Raw genomic sequence first — 24,267 nt, forward strand, 5'->3', positions numbered from 1 at the left:
TGGAAATACTTACCTTTAACTTATTAATAAGCTAACAAAATGTGGCGAAAGAATAAATCACTGTACACGCTGTAGTTGTGGTGTCATATGCCCAGGACTAATTCTGCCTCAGAAGCAGCTGCTTGTTTATTTTGATCATTTAAATTATTTTATTGCATATTAAGAACAATAATGTTTGCATTGTATCATTGCTAAATGCGTGGCTCGTTCCAAGATGGCCTTGAGCAAGACACTACAGTGACTTTATTTAAATGCAGTTGTCTGCATTTTTATTTAATTGTCTAAATTAAAATTTGCAACATAGAAATGCTGTGCATGCTGCTGCTGAGAAAAATCTCATGACTGAATGCCTATGCAAGCTGCTGCTACTGCACAAGAGACTGAACTGCTGAGAGCTCCATTAATTAGGCATATAAGTAGCTAGGCAAATGCCTATTTTACTCTAACATGGTGTCTACACCAGACACGACCGGCACAATATGACCAAATCAGTTGATCCGTAACGATAGGTAAAGTGGTCCGCAATGTATGCAGTGCGATATGGCCAACGCAACAAAACTTCTGCTACTATTGATAATATTCACTAACATTTAGATACGGAATTGAAGTACATGCTGTTGCTGTTAATGATATTCACAATGTTGTACTAAGAATTTATTGTGCGAGCTGTTGCGGTTGTAATATTTAATCAGAATTTGCGAAGCATAATCTACTGCTTCTGCATGAAACCTGCTGTAAGCCCTGTTGAATAAGCAAAGTAATAAATACCTATTAGGGATGTAACGGTATGAAAATTTCTTATCACGATTATAGTGACCAAAATTATCACAGTTATCAGTATTATCACGGTATTGTTAAAATTTGCTGGATATGTTAAAAAAAGTACTGACACAAACCACTTCAAGTTTTATATTTAAAAATAAAAAACAACAAATAAAATGACTTTTTGTTTGCATAATCACTAAAACAATAACATTACCAATGATGTTCGGATTTTAAAATGACAACTTGACTGAGAAGGCTGTCTCCAAGCAGATGTCGGCCCACTGGATAGTGGATGCCATCGCCTTGGCGTACCAATCCCAAGGCGAGCCGTGCCCCCTGGAGGTGAGAGCTCACTCCACTCAGAGTGTTGCCTCCTCCTGGGCATTGGCACGACCCCTAACACCTTTGCAAGGTTTTACAACCTTCCTGTAGAGCCGGTTTCTTCCCGTGTTGGGTAACAGGTAATTGGCAGGAAGAACTGGCTCGGTCTTCCCTTGACAGACCCGCTCTGTCAGTCTCTTCTGGCAGTTGTTCCATCCCTACTCTAGGTAGGACCTGCCTCAGAGACCCATTCCATACGTAGTACTGCCCCCTGGGTCAGTCCATTTCAGTATCTCCACATGTCACCTCCATACAGGTAGAATGTAGGCTTGAAGGCTTGCTTCCCCATCATTCTGCCAGGCTGAAGAAACAAATAGGGAAGATTTGAAGCAATCTTTCACTGAAGGTTGAAAGCCCTTCCAAAAACTTTTTTGTGGTCGGAACAGCAGCATGGCCTTCTCCAGCTGCGATGTACTCACCGTTGGTCCCCTGCAGTACCAAGGTCAGTGAATTTGCGCTGGGGCTTTGGGAAGGTTACAATCTTAGCGTAGCTTTTGTCTTGACACGCTACAGCTTGTCAACATTTGCAGCGCCTCAGGGTTGTGACTGTGTTTAGGTTGTGGAGTTTTCCACAGACCCCTAATGTCGTCACAACATAACTCGTAGTGACTGACAGATAGGGAACGTCTCGGTTAGGGATGTAACGGCATGAAAATTTCTTATCACGATTATAGTGACCAAAATTATTACGGTTATCAGTATTAACACGGTATTGTTAAAATGTGCTGGAGATGTTCAAATAATACCGACACATAAATCACTTCACCAAGTTTTATATTTAAAAATCAAAAAACAACAAATAAAATGACTTTTTGTTTGCATAATCACTAAAACAATAACATTACCAATGATGTTCGGATTTTAAAATGACAACTTGACTGACAACAGTTTAATAGCATGTTGAAATATCTAACGTAAATGTTCAAAGCTTTGAAAACGTTTAATAAAAAGGTAAACCTCACATTTCAGCCTTGAAATTAAGAAAAGATACAAGTCAAAATTATAATTGATTAATAAATTATTATATGCATTTTATCTGCTCCATAAATAATTCTACATAACTTATCTGAATTGTTTAAATGTGTAGAATCCACATAAGCTTGTTTTTCATCAACCGGTCAAAATTTACAGCAGGGCATGCAAATTTGGTCCGTTTTTGTCCAGACAGAAACTGCACACAGACTGAATGTAAATATAAGTCTCTGTAAATCCACTCGCTGACAGCAGGTGGCGCTTATAGAAAAACTGAATTAGAGCGGTTTCCCGTAAACTCCGAGGACAAAGCAGCATTGCGATTAAGAACACTTCCTTTAGGTATTACATGGAGCGAAGATGAAAACAAAATGCCATCGAATCATTTCTGAAGACAGTCAGTACCTTCAGAGGTACATTCATATAATTCATTCATATATTCATTTGTATAATTCCTTTAGCACTCTTTTAAAACCTCCCAGCTTTTCCGCCCTGTTTTCACTCAAAACGAATCTACTCTGCTGCTGTGCGCACGTGAAACTGTTACTGAAAACTGTGATTTATGCTGGACAGTATTTATTTATCGCGAGTTGTCACGGTAATCGCGGTAATCGAATACGATTTTAATGATAATTAAAAGATGAAATGATAATACTAACTGTGGGGAATTTTATCATGATTTATCATCAAACCGGTAATCGTTACATCTCTAATACCTATTGCACTTTAAATATTTAATTTACCCTCCATGATTTATCACAAAAATGTTATGCAATTAAAGTGCTTTCTGCTGCCGCTGCTATATTAGCCCTAATAATATGACTTGCTATGCATGCTGCTGCTAATATTATTTCTAACCTTGCATCTGAATTTGCTATGCATGCTATAAAATTTGCTAACATTGCGATCTGAATAACTATGCATATTGCTGTACAAAAGTACAGTACTAAAAAGCTGTACTAAAATTGCTACTGCCCCTTTATTAAATAACCAAACAATGCCTATTTCGCTTTGAAGAGTTCTATAAACTCTGTTGAACTGAATAGCAAAGTAATAAAATGCCTATTTCACCTAAAAAGTTCACTACCATCCAAGCGTTATCTTATCACTGAAATTTCATGCAACTAAATGTACTTTATGCTGCCACTGCTGTATTAGCAACAATGATAATTGGATTGCCATGCAGACTGCTGCTAATATTTCTAACATTGCGTCTGAATTTTGCCATGCGTGCTGCTGCTATTAAAATTCACTAAACTAGTGATCTGAATAGCTATGCAATGCATAACGCTGCTATAGCTGCACAAAATTACTTAGAATTGATATAAGCATCTTTATTAACGAGCAAACGCAATCCAATAATACCTATTTTGCTTTGAAGAGTTCACAAAATCTACTGTAAGCCCTGTTAAAGCAGGAAAGAAATAAAATGCCTATTTCACTTTAAAGAGTTACTTACCCCATGCGTTATCACTGAAATTTCAAGCAACTAAAGTACTTTCTGCTACCGCTGCTATATTAGCAACAATAATTTGACTTCCTGCTGCTAATATTATTTCTAACATTGCATATGAAATTGCTATGCATGCTGCTGATATTAAATTAGCTACATGCGACCTGAATACTATGCATACTGCTGCTACAGCTGCACAAGGTACTTAGAATTGCTATAAGCCCCTTTTAAATAAACTAAATGCAAATGATGCCTATTCGCTTGAAGAGTTCACATACCATCCATTTTAAGTCATTGAAACTTCAGCAATTGTAAGTCGCTTTGGATAAGTGTCTGCAAAATGAATAAATAAGAATGTAAATGTAAACTACAGTCTACCTACTGCTGTCGCAACTAAATGCATAATTTGATTTGCTATGCATACTGCTATTAATAATTCGCTAATAACGCAATCTGAAATTCTATGAATACTTGTAACATGTCAATGCAAGGAAGAGTCAAGGTAGGATCCAAATGCAATCAGTGGAACATTTAATAAAACAAAAGGTAATCCAAATCCAGAAACATAGAACCAAACACAGAGAGAACCAGAAAACAGAAACAACACGCCACAACTTCGCAAAGACAACGACTGCCTCAGACTGACTAAAACACATAACTATTATACACAGAGACACTAACAAGATGACAAGGTAACAAGACACACCTGGGAAAGTAATCAAGAGGACCAATGAAGCAAAATAACTACAAAAGGTACTCTAGAAGTAACACAAGTAACACAAGACAGGGGAACATGAGTCAGATCATGACGGAGCCCCCCCCCCCCTTTAGGAGCAGATTCCAGATGCTCCAAAATAAACACTGTTAAGTCCAGGAGGGTGGTGGAGAGGAGGTGGAACAGGGGGAGGGATGGAGGGCCAGGCCCATGTGCAGGAAGAGAACCTGGGGACTGAGTCAGAGCCGGCGGAACAGGGAGCCAGGGTGGAGCTGAAGACCACCAGAGCAGAGCTGAAATCCACCAGGGCGGAGTAGGTGGAACTGAAGACCACCAGAGCAGAGCTGAAGAGCACCAGGGAGCGGAGCCGGTGAGGCAGAGAGCCAGGGCGGAGCCGGCAGAACTGAGGACCACCAGGGTGGAGCAGACTGCCACAACAACAGAGCAGATGGGTCCGAAGATCCCCACAGCGCAGCAGAAGACCACCAGAGCAGAGAAGACCACCCTGGTGGAGCAGACAGAGCAGAAGACCACCAGAACAGAGCAGACGGATGAGGAAACGAGGGCTGAGACTGAGACCTCGGAGGAACTGAAACATAGGAAACAGACAGTTTACTTATGGCCCCAAAGACCGAGGCAGAAGGCACCGTGAGTTCATTGGTAATTTCCTTGGCTGTGATGGACAGGACTGAATGTTTATTAACGGCCGTCATAGCCGTGACAGGACAGGCAGAGAGTTCACATACGGCCTCCATAGCCGTGATAGGACAGGCAGAGAGTTCACATACAGCCTCCATAGCCGTGATAGGACAGGAAGAGGGTTCAGAGACAACCTCCATAGCCGTGACAGGACAGGCAGAGAGTTCACACACGGCCTCCATAGCCGTGATAGAACAGGCAGAGAGTTCACATACGGCCTCCATAGTCGTGACTGGACAGGCAGAGAGTTCACATATGGCCTCCATAGCCGTGACAAGACAGGAAGAGGGTTCACAGATGGCCTCCATAGCCGTGACAGGACAGGAAGAGGGTTCACAGACGGCCTCCATAGCCGTGACAGGACAGGCAGAAAGTGCATTACTGGGTGCCACCTCTGGAGACACCATAGTGAATGCCGCCACCTCGGGAGATTCTGTGGTGGTGTATGCAGCCCAAACACACCATAAGGCAACCCCCATTATGGGAAGCGCTGCAGACAGGGGAATCAGTTCTGGAACAGGAGGGCTAGAGTGAGTTGGTTTGGGAATCTCAGTTGCGCATGCTGACACCAGTGTTGGATCCTCCACACTCGATGTCAGTCTGAGATACTGAAGAACGGACCTTGAAGATATGGGTCCAACAGACAGGACAGCTGTGACATGACATGACTCTGGGATGACAGCTGTGATGCGTCGAGGCTCTGGACGATCAGCTGTAACTTGACTTGACTGCTACACTCTGTGAAAGTACTAGAATTGCTGTAGCTCATCCATGCATTATCGCTGACATTTCATGCAACTAAAAGTACTTTCTGCTGCCCCTGCTATATTAGCAATAATAATAAATGGTTGCTATGCAGACTGCTCCTAATATTATTTCTAACATGCATCTGAATTTGCTATGCCATTCTGCTGCTATTAAATTCGGAATTAGTGCTCTGCATTTACCCATCCATCCAAAGTGCACACACACAGCAGTGAATACACACAAACCGTGAACACACACCTGGAGCAGTGGGCAGTCATTTTTTTGCTGCGGCGCCCGGGGAGCAGTTGGGGGTTCGGTGCCTTGCTCAAGGGCACCTCAGTCGTGGTATTGAAGTGGGAGAGAGCGCTGTACATTCACTCCCCCTACCTACAATCCCTGCCGGTACGAGACTCAAACCCACAACCTTTGGGTTATGAGTCTGACTCTCTAACCATTAGGCCACGACTTCCCCCTTTAGCGTCTAATAAACTCTTTTAGGTAACGAGTGAAATAGAGATGTGGCCCCTTTAAGAATGAGTGCTCCCTCTTCTGACTAAGTGCATTGCAATGCGGCAAGAATACATGTATGAGCGAGTATATTATTTTCTGTTGCTCATTAAAATAGGTAAGGCTGTTGACAGTATGACGTTTATGAAAGTCAGTTATACGGGTTCACCTTGACTTAAAACTGAACAACTGTGAAACGCCAACTGCAAACCGACCCCACTAGTGAGGTGTGCATCTGAAAGCGATCCATTCGCGGTTAATGTAGAAATGAATGCCCACAGAAGATATTAAAAGCATTGGAGATTTTGGGCAAATAAGGTAATCCCCGATTCACTTTACTGTTCTAAAATCCGCGATGCTTGACGTTGTATTCTCACATACATGAACTAGGAAAAGTGCTTGCTGCTGCTGCTGCTGATGCCACTGCTGTTATATGAACAATACATGCTTAGTAATTACTCCTCACGTGAATAACCTGCACGTAGTTTTACAACTTGTATGTTTTCTAGTTTAAAAATGTACATCTGACGAACGCAATAATGCACTGAAATCAGAGTGAAAACCATTTACTTATCTTGTTATCTAGCTGTTGAGTTTCAGAGAACTCTGAAAGCACGCTGCAGAAATCTCAAGTGAATGCTAGCCAGCCATATAAATGCAAGGCAGTAAGCTCATTGGCTGCATATGCAACATGAACCAATCAGCTTGTGCCAAGTCGTTTAACTCTCTGAATATCATCGGTTACGATAACAACCCGTCGCCTGCGCCATCTAGAGTTTCTCGACTGAACTACATATTTATAATTTTACAAGCAAATTGTGTTTCAAATAAATCATGGTTTCCACAAAAATATTGCTGTTTTTAATATTGACAATAAGAAGAAATGTTTCTTGAGCAGCAAATCAGCATATTAGAATAATTTCTGAAGACTGGAGTTCTTTAAAAAATTAAATAAAAATCTTACCAACCCCAAACTATTGAATGGTAGTGGACTTGCATTGCGGATGGTTTAGATCCGTTGTCCTCAACCTATGGACTGCATGCTGAAAATTGGATGGGTGTTTGGTCGTAACAGCAGGGGAGATGCACATGTTAGATGCACATAATAAAATGCAGCTAACCATTTAATTGAGTAAAGTTAGCATGTGTGTTTATTCAATCTCAGAGGTTTTGCTGCAAATTCATTTTAATATGGCTAATACTAAAACATTATTTATCCTAGTGTTTGTTACACGAGTCGGTAAACTCACACTTCTGCTGTCTTTACTTTTTTTTTTTGTATTTACAGAATTGCAAAAAATCCATACATCAGTCCCTCAGACTGCTATATCATGTGTCAGTAGGTGTACAATGAATCCGGAGATTGTGAATTAGGTGGGACCACAGGCAACAGCATTGAAAATAGAAAAGAAAAAAAAACACGTTCATTCAGTAGCTGGCGATATTGATGATGTAATAGGCGGATGGTGGTTCAGAGCTGTAGTGCTCTACGGCTACCCGACAAGAGCACTAGAGAGTGGTCTCTCTCTCTCGTTCTTTCCTTGTCTCTCTCTACCGCTCAAAGGCTGCTGCCAGTTTTATGAATGGGAAAACAGTGACTAGTGGAGGCAGTGATAGAAACATGCTCTGTTCAACTCACATGGCTGCTGAAGAAGAGAGGAAGAAGCAGATGTGTACATGAGAGGGAGGAGTAAAAGAGAGACTTGCACCTTCCCAACGGTTTGATCTCCTATACCGCAGCAGGTGTGCGTATGCGCGCATTGGCCATGTGCTTTTTAATTTTTTTCTATCTAAACATGCACTAGATGAATGCTTGCGACCGTAAAGGTGCACGTTGCTGTTTTTTTAAGCGTCTCACGCCATGAGCGCTGTTGCATTTTTGAGCCGCAATGATGTGTTAAAACAGTTCAAATACTGTACCAACATATCTCAAGACACCTGCGATTTGTCCCTAGCTTTATTAAACTGCTGAAACGCTTCCTGTGTGAACTCTTAGCGTCCTTTACATTCAATGCATGCATTAGCTGATCAGCAAACAAACCCAGTCACCTCAAGCCCCTCTCTCTCTCCCTCTCTCCCTTCATCAAATTACCTAATTTCTCTCCTCTTTCATGCTAAACCATGTCTTCCAATCACACATACTCTCTCTCTGTCCCTCTATCTTGCCCTCCCTCCCTCTTTCTTTCTCCATGCCTCGCTCGCTCTCCCTCCTCCTCTGTCGCAGTCACAGTGAACCATCGCGCGCTCTCTCTCTCTCTCTCTCGCTCTCACCGTCTTAAGTATGAAAGGGTTGGGAGAGCTAGGCCCTCGTTCTCACTCTCTCCGTCTCTCTCTCCTCCTCTCCTCCCCTCGCACGGCTCTCGCTTGCTGTTCTCTGGCTGGAAGAGGAGCAGCAGTAGGAGGAGGAGGTGGAGGGAGAGGAGGAGGAGGGGGGGGAAATGGCGATGGGAGGATGCGGAGAGGAGGATCTCTCTCTCTCCCTCTCCCTCTCGTCGTCCTGGCCATCGCTAGGCCCTATGAATCGCAGCGTCTGGTTCATGTACAGGTACTGGCTGTTTTCATGTTTTTCTCACGGTGGGTGGAGGGAGGGAGGTGGGCTAGAGAGAGTGCCGCATGTGAACAAGGAACGAGCCGGAGTGATGGAGTGGATCGACAGGCAGGGATGTGTTGCAATGCACGCGTGTGTGCGTGCGTGCGTTCGGACGTGTGCGTATGTCTATGTGTGGAAGAGTGAGCACTCGCTCGCACAGTAGCCAGTGTAGCGCGTCTCCACCGCTTCATGCATGCATGTGTGTGTGAGTGTGAAACGCAGCTTCTGTCTCTGTTAACGGCCGCAGAATACAATGTCTGCCTCCAGCCAGATACACCGCTGCTCTGATGGACAGAATGCTAAACCAGTGTGTGTTTCTGCGCGTGCGAGCGTGTGTGTGTGTGGGACGGAGAGAGAATGTGCTGGGCTCTGTTAGCTGCTGATTTAGAGGAGTTCGCTTCACTGGAAGGGATTGATGCTGTTGGGTTCTTCTGTCGGGTGTGTGTGTGATTTGCATGTGTACATTCAAGAAATTAAGAATGATCACTCAGGAGGGGACGTTTGTACTGGTTTCTCGTAACCCCTGCTGCGTTTATTGTGGAGTGTGTTAGGTTTGATGTGGTACTGATCTCGTACAGTGTCCGCTTGGCGTTGTTTTTGTGCACTGATGTTATCATGCGTTGGCTCTTATTAGACCTGTAACTCTCATTAAGTTGGACAAATACAACCGTGGTGTGTTACGGTCCCTGCAATGTGGCTGGGTGTTGGTTGGTCACTATGAAGATTGTGTAACGTCTTAATAGTTGTACGTTGAGTCTTCACCGTATGTACAGCAGTTATGAATGCGGCTACTGTATAAACTGTCTGTGTCACTCACGTCATAGGATGAACCTAATACCCAAAACGTCAAAGAGAGAGCGAGAGAGAGGACGACGAGAAGTGTGTGGCAGAGAGGTTCGGCGGGGTGTGAGATGTCTGTAACTTTAAAAAGGGAGTGCCAACTTGAAGCGAGACCATCACTTTCTGTACATCAATTCATTCCTGGCTTGTTTTCAATCTGGGCAGGGATGAGTGGGTGATATGGAGAATGGCCACCGTTGGCATCCTTCTGTTCAGGCGCGATGGAAGGTATGTGAGGAGGAGTGCGGACGGACTGTTGGAGAGAAGAGAGGACTGAGATAGAAAGCAGGGTAGGAGGTGACACACCGAGGAGTTACTGAAAGAGTTGATGGGGAGATATGAGTGACCCCCTGGCCTCGGGTCCGTGGTCTTTAAGAGGTTCACTGAAAGCTTTTACATTTGGCTTTTAGATGGAGGATGGAGTTCGGAAGCATTCAAGGAAAGAGAGAGAGAGAAATGAACAGATGGAGTGGGTTGAGGGCTGAGCCTGTGTACAGTGTGACTATCAGCATGTGGGTACAGTATGGTACAGTTTAAACAATATCTCACCAGCACCTGACTGGTACTGGACACACACACAGAAGCTCTCACACAGACTTAGAGTGCAAACAAACTAGCAACACAGGCAATCAGGCTTCAAAGTGACAATATTACTTGAATTTTTTTTTAACATATAGCTCATATAGATAGATAGAGAGAGATACGATAGATAGATAGATAGATGGATAGATAGGCCATATTTTCATAATTTGTGTGTATTTGTATATATACACACACACACACACACAGTGTATGTATATATATATATATATATATATATATATACTTTATATATATGGTGGAATGACCTGCCCGACTCAATCCGAGCAGCTGAGTCCTTAGCCATCTTCAAGAATTGGGTAAAAACACATCTCTTCCATATTTATTTGACCCTCTAACTCTAGCACTCTCCAATCTAATTCTATTCTTTAAAAAAACTGTCCCCTTTTAGACTTGCACTCTATTAATTTACTAACTGATTGTTTTCTTAGAAAAAAACACTAACACTAGCTTCTCTATTCTTTTTTCTGTTCTATCTGTTTTCTTTTTATTTATTATAGAATTTTTAAAAAACTTGCTATGTGTACTGCGTTAAGCTAACTGAGACTTGTGATAGCACTTGCGAATCATTGCTCTTTTGTTGATTTTGATAGCTTCCATTGTCCTCATTTGTAAGTTGCTTTGGATAACAAGTGTCTGCTAAATGACTAAATGTAAATGTAAAATGTAAATATATATATACACACACACAAAATGTATCACATTCATAATTTACAATATACTTGTATTTTACTTGCAATATACCTGTATATACAGTGCCCTCCATAAGTATTGGAACAGTAAAGACAAAATTGCTCTGTTTGCTGTGTGGAGTCAAGAAATCTGTAAATATGATTAAAAGATGAATATGAGACAAAACTACAGAATGTCACATTTTATTGAGTGTTTCAACACATAAATGTTTTACCAGCTAAGAAGTTTACCAGCTTTTATCAGCACTTTTATGGCACTTTTCCACTGCATGGTACGGCACGGTACAGTTCACTTTTGGGGGTTTTTCCACTGGGTACAGTACCTGGTACTTTTTTCAGTACCACCTCGGTTTAAGTTCCAAGTTAACCGTACTGTTACTAAAACGTGACGTGTAAACTCTGCTGATCACTGATTGGCCGGAGAGAATCGTCACTACCTGTGTCATTGAACTTGCGACACAGAGACACAACAGAACCGCTAGATTTAAATCAGCACAGCCAGCGAAAGATCGGACGCAACTGTTTTGAGCAAGTGCACTTTTTTTAACAGCCAAAAAATGGCTGTTTCGTTGTCTGTTGAAGAAGTACAGATGTTCCTCTCGTTGATAGCAGAGGAGCGGATCCAGCGAGAGCTTGATGGGGGGACGCGGAATGAAAAAGTTTTTCAGGAGTCATGGCAATAGAGGCGGCGCAACTATAACGGCATGTGAATAATTCCACTCACTCTAAAGCGGTACTAAACTGCAGTGGAAATGCAAACCGAGCCGAGCTGTGCCGAGCCTAATCATACCACGCAGTGGAAAAGCGCCATTAGAGTTCATCCCACTATCCGATGTGAGCATAAGTATTGGAACAGTTACCTCACAGGTCTTTCTGAGTGATCGGCTGTGTCCTGTTGCATTAATTCTTCAGATATTAAAAGCAGGGAATGTGTCGTATCAGTCACATCCATTGCTTTTGCATTCTGAGTCTTGCATTCGATGACGACATACACAAAACAGGATGAAGACGAGGGGGCTGACTTTGAGAGATAAGCAAGCAATTTGGCTGCTAAAAGAAAATAGGAAGTCAATTAGAGCTATGGCAAAAACAAAGGGCATGAAGAAATCAAGAGTTTGGAAACCACCAGAGACATCAGCAACTAACAACAACCTGATCAGCTGAGAAAAACAACAGCAGTTGATGACAGGCAAATCATAAAAGCTGTGAAAATTAACCCTAAAATATGGGTCTGTAAAATCACCAACAACCTCCAGAAAGCTGGGGTGATGCTCAGACAATCTACTGTCCGCAGGAGACTTTGACACAGAACTACAGATGCTACACAGCAAGTTGCAAACCTCTGGCAAGCACCAAAAATAGAAAGGCAAGATTAGAGTTTGCAAAAGCCAGTAGAGTTTTGGAACAGAGTTTTATGGACAGATGAGACAAAGATTAACCTTTATCTAAGTGATGGGGAAAGCAAAAGTGTGGAGACAAAAGGGAACTGCAAATGATCCTAAGCATACAGCCTCATCTGTAAACCATGGTGGAGGTGGTGTCATGGCATTGGCATACATGGCTGTCTGTGGAACAGGCCTCTCAATTTTAATGATGACTTAATGTATGATGACAGTAGCAGGATGAATTTGGAAGGGTACAAAACCATCTTGGCTACCAATATTCAATAAAATGCCACCAGACTCATCAGAAAGCGCTACATATTGCATCGGGACAATGACCCAAAACACCCTGCCAGTTCAGTCAAGGACTTTATCAGGGCAAAAAAATGCAAAGTCTTCGATTGCCCAAGTCAATACCCAGATTTAAATCTGATTGAACATGAATTTCACCAGCTGAAGTGGAGACTAAAGGCAGAAACTCCCCAAAACAAGCAACAGTTGGAATTGGCTGCATTAAAGGCTAGGAAAAATATTTCAAAGTATAAGACCAAGAGTCTGGCCATGTCTATGGGTAGCAAACTCACTGCTCTGATTGCACGCAAGGGATCTGCAACAAAATAATAGCTTTTAATCTTTTACATCTGCCTTAAAGGTAGGGTAAGGGATTTCTGGTAGTCAATGTTGATATTTAAAATCACCAAAACAAACATGCCCCTACCCCAAAAGGGTCTCGCCCCTACCTTGAAACAAAACAAAACCCATGTTTCCCCCCTATCGAGAAGAATCAAAGCAACCTCTGCATCCGATCACAGGCCTTCCTGCTCCTTGAGTTCTCTCCAGCACTGGAAAGCTGATCTGAAATTTACACGGGTCCTACTTCTTGCCTTATCATAAGCCTTCTTTTGTTCTGCAGACGGTTTCCTCTTTGGTTTTTTATCCACCATCTCTATCTTTCTTTCATCTCTCCGCTCGGCTAATGTCCGTCCTGTGCACTGAGCGCTCTCTCCTCCACATCATGAGTAGACACACCCCTTACTGCTGATTGGCTACAAGTTTGTTTTGGAACTCGGCCAGACTCAGTTTTCTAAAGCGTTTTTCAAAAAATCCATACCCCACCTTTAAGTTCAAGTGTTCCAATACTTGTTCCCACATCAGATAGTGGGATGAACTCTAAAAGTGTTGTCCTTTTTATTTGGTAAAACATTTATGTGTTGAAAAAGGCACTTCCTTTACTGTGTAAGTAATATCAACATTTGCAGGCTCACTAAACTCAAAATGATTTAAAATAATTCATTTAATTAACACACTGAAAAAAATGTTTCATTCATCCAATTAAAACAATTTAGGGTAATGATGCACATCTATATTTTTTAACTTGAGCCAATGAAAAATAAATAACTTGCCCTTAGGGAAACATTTTTTTCAGTGCATAATTCGTTTAGTTTTGTTCATTTCTGTGGATTAATTTGCTTTCTTCTGTAGTAAATAAATGTATGCAGGAATTTCTTGCATTGTGAATGTAGAACTTGCAGTATTAGTATTTTAAAATTGCCATACCTGAAATCCTTCACCACTGTTCAGGCTTTTCATTTTCATATTTGAATGTTGAGCAGCAGCTCATTGGCTACCGATACAGGAGAGAACCAATCAGCTGTGCCATATGAGAATGATGTCATTAGGTCATATTGAGTTAGACCTATCGGATTGCGCCATCTAGAGTTTAATGCCAGAACTCTGTATATATTTATAAAATATAGATCTCACAATTCTGTGGATTCTGTGTCAAATATTCACTACCTCTGCAAATCATTGAATGAGGCATTGAGATTACATTGCCTCACCTTTTACTATTCCGAGCAAACAGTCCTTTGCCTAAATATAGACATGATCTCAGACATAACAACCAGGCTTTTGCCATTTTTTTATATTCTTGCTGTGGCCAGTTATGTACTTGGCCCAGCTTACACTGGTTTGATTTGGAAAACATTATGCTTGGGTGTTTTGTTGAGATCCCTTCGAGGTGAACATTGGAATGCTGAATGACTAATTCTGTTCAATATGACTGCCAACTGTGTGTACTGTATCACTCACTGTGCATGTCTACATATTAGTCTGGCTAGTTCCTATATCCAGTTCTGGCCGTTGCTCAGTCAACCGCCAACATCTCACTTACAGTGCCCATTGCACATACAAACATTACATAGAAGATCTGCTGTCTCTTTCCTAACTACAGGACAACATGATCGTGATATTGCAGTGGATGAACTTGTCCTGCCCCGTCTTCTGCTGTTTGACATTTGAGCTCCATTCAAAATTGGTACAATGTCGTGAAGGTTTGTTCGATGGATGAACTTCAGACAGCCTTCAAATCAAGCCTCTGTAACTGGTTTCCCGCCAAATTGTGCTTGTAACACTGTTTACAGCAGGAGAATGGCCGTGTGTGGTCTGACCTGCCGTTGTGTTTTGCATCGACTCAGTCCATCCCCCTAGTCCCTCTCCTCTGGTCCTGGGGCAGTGAAACAATACAGTTGGTTAAGTCTCCTGAACACTGAGCTGAAGAATGGGGATATTGTGTTCTGAACTGCAGTGCACTTGTTGACGCAAGAGCATGGATGCCAGAGTATTGTAAACAAAGCTGTGGTGTCAGTCAGATGGGCTCTGCTGTGAGTGGAAACCACAAGTGGGACAGCTTTCAACTTTCAGCTACAACCAATGGCTTACTTGTATGATATATGTATTAAACTTACCTTACCATTCAGTTTGGGTCAGTTAGATATTTAAATTTTTTTGAAAGAAGTCTCTTATGCTCACCATGGCTGCATTTATTGGATGAAAAATACAGTAAAAACTGTAATATTGTGAAATATGATTATGTTATATTTAATATTCAATTTAAATAGTGTTTTCTATTTTAATAGATTTTAAAATATAATTTGATAGAATTATGATAGCAAAGCTGAATTTTCAGAAGTCATTACTTCAGTCTTCAGAAATAATTCTAATATGCTGATTTTGGTGCTCAAACCTTTGTTTATCAATGTTGAAAACATGCAGTTGTGCCATGTTATAAACAGTTATGTTAATGTTTTGTGGAAACAGTGATACATTGTTGTGAAATAGAAAATTCAAAAGAACAGCATTTATTTGAAATAGAAACCTTTTGTAAAACACTCTTAAAAATCTTACTGAGAGGACATATATTTTAATATTTTAATATTTTAGAAAATTAAAGGAAAAGTTATTATATGGCACTGCTTTAATTTTAAAACAAAGCTGTATGTTTTCATCTCATATTTGGAAATATTGTAAAAATTTTGAGCCGAGCTTGGTTTTTAGGTATTTTTTAGTTAGGTAATTTCAGCGTGTAGTTGAAATAACCATTAAAAAAAACAGCTTTTAGAAGCAACATTGCAGACGAAAAAATAGTAAGTATATTTTTTTCATTCATATGTGACATCTGTGCCTCCCCACTAATGAAAAGCACATTAAACTGGCATAGAAGAATTTTAGCAATGAAAACAAATGGCACACTTCACCTTTAAAGAGTCAGTACAGGCTGTCCTGTAATGTATGCTTTCATACCTGTTTTTATACAGTCTATGGTTCATACACTGAACTCCACTTTTCTCTGGCCTCTGACCCTCCCCCCTCCACTCAATAGCTTGTTCTGGGTTTAAGTGTTTTCCTGATGCAGTGGAGATATTTACCATGTCTTCTGTCCTCTTTTATCTGCCTCTTCTACCGCAAAATCTTTCTTTCTTTCTTTCAGTGACTATATAATCAAGGAGAAGACAGTCCTCCTGCAGAAAAAAGACAATGAAGGTTTTGGCTTTGTGCTGAGAGGAGCCAAGGGTAAGTGCAGGGTGCATAATATTTTTTTTATATAATAATTTATGTTTCAGCATTTCATTAGCCACAAAGTTAGATCACAGATTTGTCATTATGCAGTAAATAGACACTCATTAACAGGATCATATATCGCATCAAATTTTGTAATCTTTTTTTTGTCAAGTAAGTTTTATTGAAAGACAAAGATTTTGAAGATGAATTTGCAATCTTACATATTTCGTCACAATCAAAATTAGAAAAGAGAAGAAAAAAACAAAACAAGCCATCCCTTACCAGACCTGTTTGCATTAAATTGTAAAGTATGATGAAAAAATATTAAAATATTTTATTAATATTAACAAATGATGCATTACTCCGTAGAGAATAACTAGATTTTGTTAAACTGCTCAAATTTTCCCTTCAGGTAGAACCTAATTTGTTCCAAATGTAAAGTAGAAATCATCTCTCCAAGCCATAGCTTACATGAGACACTTCTTTTTTTTTTCCAGAACAACAGTAGTAACTTCTTGGCTTCTTGGCTGTAATTAAACTGTATGCAAGCAGTTTGTGTTGTGCTCCTGATAATGAATGCATATGTTTAGAAAGTCCCAGAATTTAAAGTGCCGTGTTTGCACCCTAAATATCTCTGTTTTTGTTATTAAAGTCGATGGCTTGGGGTGACAAAAAACAGTTGTGTGACATTACCCATAAAAGACTGTGCTCCAAAAACTACTGGCAAAAAATCTTTTAATAAATCGACCCCCCTGAAAGTCATTGAATAATTCACACACTGCATAAGAGGGCACATTCACTCTTGCTCTTTATCTCTTACGCACACATTTATACTGATGCGTTCCAGAACCGGAATGAGAACATTTGACACGATCTTTTATCACTGTTCATCTTTTCTTTTTTTTTTCTTGTGTTTTCTCATTATTGTCCATGTATTGTCAACCTCAATAGAACATTCTGGACAGGCACACTACACTGATTATATAAATGTCCTCTCTTTGTAGCTCAGACCCCTATAGAAGAGTTCACTCCCACCCCAGCCTTTCCAGCACTGCAGTACCTTGAGTCTGTCGACGAGGGAGGCGTGGCTTGGAGAGCTGGTCTGCGAATGGGAGACTTCCTTATCGAGGTGTCTGCAGAACTGCATCATGGAACTTATATTCTGTTCTTCCCTCTTTGTCATTCCTTCAAGTCTCACTAGAAGTGTCCTCATTACTCAAGGTCTCTCTGTATCTTTCTGTATATTGTTTCTTTCTCTTTTCCAGGTGAATGGTCAGAATGTGGTTAAGGTGGGACACAGGCAGGTGGTCAATATGATCAGGCAAGGCGGCAACAGCCTCATGGTCAAGGTTGTCATGGTTACCCGGAACCCTGATATGGAGGAAGGGGTCCGAAAGAAAAGTAAGAGATACAAATTCACACAGCAGAGACACACCAGTGAAGTGTTACATGATGATCATCATCGGACACCGGTGACACTCTTTCTCTCGCTCTCTCTCTCTCTCTCCCTCTCTCTCTCTCCATACAGTCCCACAGCAGAGTAAAAGACTGAGCACACCGGCTATCGCTCTGCGCTCCAAATCCATGACATCAGAACTGGAAGAGATGGGTAAGATGTGGAAAATGAGAGGACAGAAGCTTGGGGGGAAAAGTGCAGTGTTTCCCAACCTTTTTTGACCCGTACAGTCCCCTCACTACGGCTCAATTACCCCTTAATCAGCACAAACCAGAAATGTTTAATTTGAATTCATATTATGCTGGATATGATTTACAGTGATCATTCTATCAAGTGACATAGAAATCTGCCTCTGTCTATGTAGTACATACTCTACTGTTCAAAAGCTTGGGCTCATCAGGAATATGTTTTAAAGAAATGTCATATGCTTGTCAAGGCTGCATTTATTTGATCAAAATACAGTAAAAATATGAATATTGTAAAGCATTATAACATTTTAAAATAGCTGTTTCTGTTTTCAATAACTAATTAAGCGAAGGTGAATTTCAGCAGTCATTACTCCAGTCTTCAGTGTCACATCATTCTAATATGTAATATATTTACAGTAGGACATTTACAAAATATCTTCATGGAACATGATTCTTACTTAATATCCTAATGATTTTTGGCATAAAAGAAAAATCAATAATTTTGACCTATACACTGTATAGGCTATTGCTACAAATATACCCCAGCGACTTAAGACTGGTTTTGTGCTCCAGGGTCACATATACTGATTTGCTGCTCAAGAAACATTTCTTATTATTATCAGTGTTGAAAATATTTTGCTGTCATACATCTTGTTATAAATAAAGTTAAGGAATCAAGCATAGTGTTGTGCTGCTTAATATTTGTGTGAGGGAAATATGTGTCATTTTTTTCAGGGCTATTTAATGAATAGGAAGTACAAAAGAACGGCATTTATTTGAAATGGAAATCTTTTGTAAAAGTATTTGTCTTACTGTCATTTTTGATCAATGTAATGCATCCTTTCTGAATGAAAGTATTAAAAAAAACTATTAAAAAAATTGAACAGTAGTGTATTTAACATTATAACATACAAAAAGTACAAACCAAATCATGATGAATAATTGTAAACAATTATTTTAATCTATTAGCAGCCCTAATATTTTAAGGAGTAATTTCTATCATATGGGTTTAGCAAAAAACAAAATCTTTTAAGTACTTCCTGCTTATGTAACCCCTGGGGTTTGCATACCCTCGGCTGGGAATCACTGCACTAGAGGACAGAACCAGAAGGTTTAGAGAGAGAGGACAGTGAGGAGAGAAATTCAAGAGAGGATGAAAGAGCCAAATAGAATAGTTTGAACTGTCAGAAGGGGGAGGGATGGAAGAAGAGAAAGTGAATGGGAGAAGAAACTATCACAGGCATACACTGAAAGAAGTAGAAAGGATGGAGGGAAGTGTTTGAACTGGATGGCATAGAGATAGAGAGGAAGAGAGAGAGAGCATTAAGAATGTTCTTTCACTGTTCTTTCAGAAGTTCCACACTGTCACTACCAGCACCCCCACTACAGGTAACCCCCCCAAAAAAACTGTCCCCTCCCAACCCTTATATCCCTCGCCTTCCACCTTATCCCTCAATCCTACACCTGCAACCCCTGTTAGCTTTAAGCCTAAACCTCAATCTAAACCACCTCCCTTGTAGTCACACACCTCTGGCTCTCAGAGAAACAGGTTTCTGAGTGCTGCGTGTGTTGCTGTAGTATTGTAGCATTGTTAGAGAGGCACAGTATGTGCTGGCTCAAGGTGTCCCCATCACTGACAATCATTTAGTTTACCAGTCAGGCTTGTCTCACATCAAGAGAATCAGACTAGATCATTTCAACGGCCCACCACCAAGACAAACACTGCTTACTGTTATCTGTATCCAAATCGATGTATATACCTTCCCCTATCCAACCTTTAAAACTAAAATCACCTCTGTAGTCCATTAAGGCATGTTTTCCCTTCTCCCTTCTCTCTTCTCTTCAGCCCAAGCAATATTCTCAGAGCTCACAGTCCCTAGTGGCACTGTGTCTACTGTAAATGCTCAACGCTCTCCTCAGCCCAGTTCCCATAATTCAGTTGTCAGGGTTAGTGTGAGGGTAATGCAATTCAGTAATAGTGAATACTGATTACAGCACTCAATCAGATTGGCAGGTTCTGGAAATCAGGGTGAACAGGTTTTAATCATAAACAGTCATGTTTACAATGAACACTTCTAAGCAAGAGCTAGACGTGACAAGTTTGCTAAGTTCATGGTATTGAACTTTTAAAAGTTTATTCTATGCGCTTATTATCATGTAATGACATCATTGTGCACAACTGTATGTTCAGTACAGATGGACAATATATCATCAGCTGTCATATTGATATCTTTATGATAAGTAAAATAGGCAAATATATATACACTACTGTTCAGAAGTTTGGGGTCAGTAATATCAAAGGGGTCATCTTTGTGTGATATTTAAATTTGTTTGATGATCTGAAACATTAAAGTGGGACAAACATGCAAAAAAATAAGAAATCAGGAAGGGGGCCAACACTTTTTCACACCACTGTATATATACACTACTGTTCAGAAGTTTGGGGTCAGTAATATCAAAGGGGTCCAAATGTGATCAAAATTCATCAGAAGGGAGTGTAATGATCTTTACATTTTTAGAAAGACATCATATTTCAAATAAATGCTGTTCTTTTGAGTTTTAAATTTATTAAAGAATCCTGAAAAAAATGTGTCCCATTTTCCACAAAAATATGAAGCAGCACCACTGTTTTCAGCATTAGTAATAATAAGAAATGTTTACTGAGCAACAAAGCAGCTTATTAGAATGATTTCTTAATGATCATGTGAGGTTGGAGTAATTGCTGCAAAAATGCAGCATTGCTAAATTACATTTATATATTATAAATATAAAAAAGTTATTTAAACTACAAATTATTTCACAATATTGCTGTTTTTACTGTATATCTGATCGAATAAATGCTGCATTGGTAGCATAAGTGAATTCTTTCAAAAACATTTCAAAAATCTTACTGACCCCAACTGTTTTGAAAGGTAATGTCATTAATTGATAATGATCACAAACACATTATTACTTATTACCTATCTTTTTTTATTCTGTACATGAGTTATATTTTCCATTTAGCTTTTATTAAAGAAAGTTGACCGTAGGCATGTTTAATTTCTTTATCAATAGTTAATAGTCCTACATTTCTGAAATGGTTATTCAATAAGAAATTTGTAGAAAGTTGTAGGAAACTTTCTGCAGCTGTATATATTCATGTTATATTGGCCAATTATATATATTCTAGATATAGTATTATAGATAATTATATATATATAATTATTGATATATAATTATCAGTAATAGTCATCGACCAAAATTTCTTCATCTATGCATCACTAGTATTCAGCTTTTGTTTTCAGACAATATTTTCCACCGTTTCATTGTGGATGACTTTAGAACCATTTACAGGAATTATCATGCAATTATTTGAATGAACTACCACTTTGTTTCATACCAGTTTATTATTGTTGTGTGAACGGATCATCAGATTTAGCCATCCCTAAACATATAAAAGGCAAAGTATGGCTTTTTTTTTTAAATTTTTTTACATGTAGTAAAAAGTGGCCCCTTCCTGTCTAAGTGGGTGTTTCTTTATCCAGAATAAGCTACTGTGTAGAACAGACTTAATGCCAAAAGTCCAGAGACTAATGTAGGGCACAAGAGTAATGCATGTCTGCTGTTACATTTAATGCTGTTTAAGTTAATACTCCATTATGATAACTGGATCAGAGTGCTTTTTATGTGTTACTGTTGTATCTTCTCAGTTTACTGAAGGTGTCTCAGGTGTTTAATGTGTGCAGGGATTATGTTATTTCATACTCTATGTCTATTCAAATGCAGCAATTTAATGTGAGTGAAGAACTCTCACCTTTTCAGACGTATTCACCTCTCCACCTGGTGCAGTGTCCCACCTCACTGGCTGCCATGCTCTAAAGATAGCCGAGATTGCTCTAGCATGAATGTCTTGTTGCACTGGTACCTTATAATACAGGCAGCAGCACCTAAATGTAAAAATTAAGACAGAAACAACTCTAGGAAGACAAAAGGGCTAATGATTAGTTTTTTTAACAGGCAAGCTGATCAACCCCTCCTCTAATTCCCCTGGAATCCTTCAGCTTTATATGCATACAGAAACACCTACACACATACACAATCCCTACACACTCACTTGTGGCTTTTATGAACCTTTCCTGCACACTTTTGTCGCACGGGTTGTTTTTTAGTTGATTGATTGAAACCCTAACTAACCTGTCTTATAACCTCCCTAATCTTTCTGTCTGTCCTGGCATTCCATACACAGTGGACAGAGGTAAGAGACACTTCAGTTTCACTTTAAGCGCTTTGCTAAAGTTGCGTGTGGATTGGGAGTGCATTTTGTGTGCATCCTGGAAAAGAGTGCTTTTTCTATTTATTTGTTTGTGCCTGACCTAAATAAAAAAGTGTTTAACCTCTTGTTACTTGTTAGTTGATGGGAATGTGATTACAGCATTAAGAGCTCATACAGTATTACTACAGGCTGATGGTGTTCCACCTTACATTGACTCTCTGTTTGCTTGATCACAGCCTCTGCCCCATGGAAAAAAAAATCAGGTAAAGCTCTTTGTCCGCTCTGTCTGACTTGTATGAGACACTTGACCTAATGGGTCTGCAAATATTTCTTATGGGATGAAACCTGTCTATCTGTTACAGAGTTCGAGTCTTCACAAGCTACAGAGAAGAAGAGGACAGTTTATCAGATGGCTTTGAGTAAGAGATTCATTGGTTTTATACAGAGGGACTGTCATGCATCTAGTCATACTTAGAGTTAAAAAATCAAGGGATAGTTCACCCAAAAATGTATATTCTGTCATCAATTATTCAGTTACGCAATTAAAAACTGTATTACTGAGCACCAAAGATATTTGATATGAGATATTTAGCAGAATGCAAAATAGATGGAGACAAAAAAAATCATAAAAAATCGTCATGGTCCAAATCTTTTCAACCATATTCCATCCAAGCGATTTAAAGCCATATGATAGTTTTGTGTGAGGTGTAGTATAGGCTGAAATTTTGTTTTATTATTCATTGAAAATCTTGCTTGACAGGCATGACCACAGTTTACTTTAATTGTATGGAAAAAGAGCAGCTTTGCTATTCTGCTATAAATAAATTCCTTTGTGTTTCATAGAAGAAAAAAAAGGTTTAAAAAAAAAAACATGGGTGAGACTGATGATGGAATTATCATTTGTTGGGTAAACATCTCCTTTAAATCAGTTCAAGCTAAAAATAGAAATAGTTTGTAAATTAATTAATTAATTAATTCTCTCTCTTTTATTTTATGGCAGATAAACTGGATGAGATTTTAGCAGCAGCACAGCAGACCATCAGTACCAATGAGGCCCCAGGGCCCCGGGTTCAGGGGATAAAAAGAGAACGGGGCAGAGGCTTATATAATGAGGTGTGTTTATGTGTGAGACGATTGAAGCAGTTTTTAAAGATGGCTAAGATCATTATGATTATAAGATGACATTTTTCAGATGATGCTCAAGATATGAGCTGAGCTATATTTTTTGCGGAAAATGTTTAGCAAAATTGCATTCTTTTAAAAATTGGTTCATAATGGTTCATAAAATTGGTTATTTCTCTCCATGTATTTTGGCAGCCAAGTTTCGACCAATCGGGAATGGGGATAACATCATCTGGGGCAGGGCTAGGCTATGACCGTGGTCAATTTGTGTCTGGCCACGGCCCCCCGCACGGTATGCTGCGACAGAAGTCTATCGGTGAGGCTGTCTGTTAGTCCATCTGTCTGTCTGCCCACCTGTCTGTCTAACCAGTCTGTCTAACCATTCTGCTGTACGTCTATGGTACGTGCGTTTAGAGCACTCAAAAGAGTGCAGCTGTGGGTTTGCTTTAATGCTTATCATCTGTAATTCTTTATTGCTCTAGAATAGAGACCATATATGTCCGTTTTTGGAAACAGTCCATAAGAATCTTGTCAGGGGTTTGACTGGATTACTGGAGAGGCCAATTGCCATAACAAAGGTGAATGAGATTTATTTAATCTGGTGCTCAGCATCAGTGTTCATTCTTGGTTGAACTATGAAATTTACAGCCCATTTATAACCCCCAAGATTATTAGCACGCTATCTGTATGATAAGAAATACTTTCTGTCCCATGCCTTAAATATGTAATGCTGTCAATATCAATATGTGATTAAATGTTCAATATGAACATGTTCACTTTCTTGGGTTGCACAGTTGCTAACTTTATTTACATTAAAAAAACAAGAGCATTTGTTTAATTTGCATGCCATTAGATAAAGCTATTGTGTATGTGTAATTTATTGTGTCCTTAGGTAGACTTTATGTGTGTATTGCATCTATATACACACTGTAACTAAAACTGGTCTGCACAGACACAAAAGAGCATTGCAGAAGTAGAGAGGTGAATGGCTTGTACATGTTACTGCTGGGAGATTGCCCAGTTATAGTAATAACAGACAAGCTGACAGACAGACAGACATACTACA

The 24,267-nt window shown here is 39.8% G+C and overlaps 1 protein-coding gene across 1 annotated transcript in view; it reads left to right on the forward strand.

The window, feature by feature from the left end:
• The window catches only part of LOC107551132 (SH3 and multiple ankyrin repeat domains protein 1-like), a 60,044-nt gene that overhangs the window by 27,163 nt on the left and 8,614 nt on the right, over positions 1–24,267 (forward strand). Inside the window, 9 exon segments of the mRNA XM_016232635.1 lie at positions 16,113–16,195; positions 17,188–17,312; positions 17,449–17,584; positions 17,712–17,792; positions 22,053–22,061; positions 22,316–22,342; positions 22,442–22,498; positions 23,080–23,192; positions 23,397–23,517. Of these exon segments, the coding sequence (XP_016088121.1) occupies positions 16,113–16,195; positions 17,188–17,312; positions 17,449–17,584; positions 17,712–17,792; positions 22,053–22,061; positions 22,316–22,342; positions 22,442–22,498; positions 23,080–23,192; positions 23,397–23,517 (752 nt within the window).

This window comes from Sinocyclocheilus grahami, unplaced genomic scaffold (genome assembly GCF_001515645.1).
Source record: "Sinocyclocheilus grahami isolate Dianchi unplaced genomic scaffold, SAMN03320097.WGS_v1.1 scaffold416.1, whole genome shotgun sequence".
NCBI lineage: Eukaryota > Metazoa > Chordata > Actinopteri > Cypriniformes > Cyprinidae > Sinocyclocheilus > Sinocyclocheilus grahami.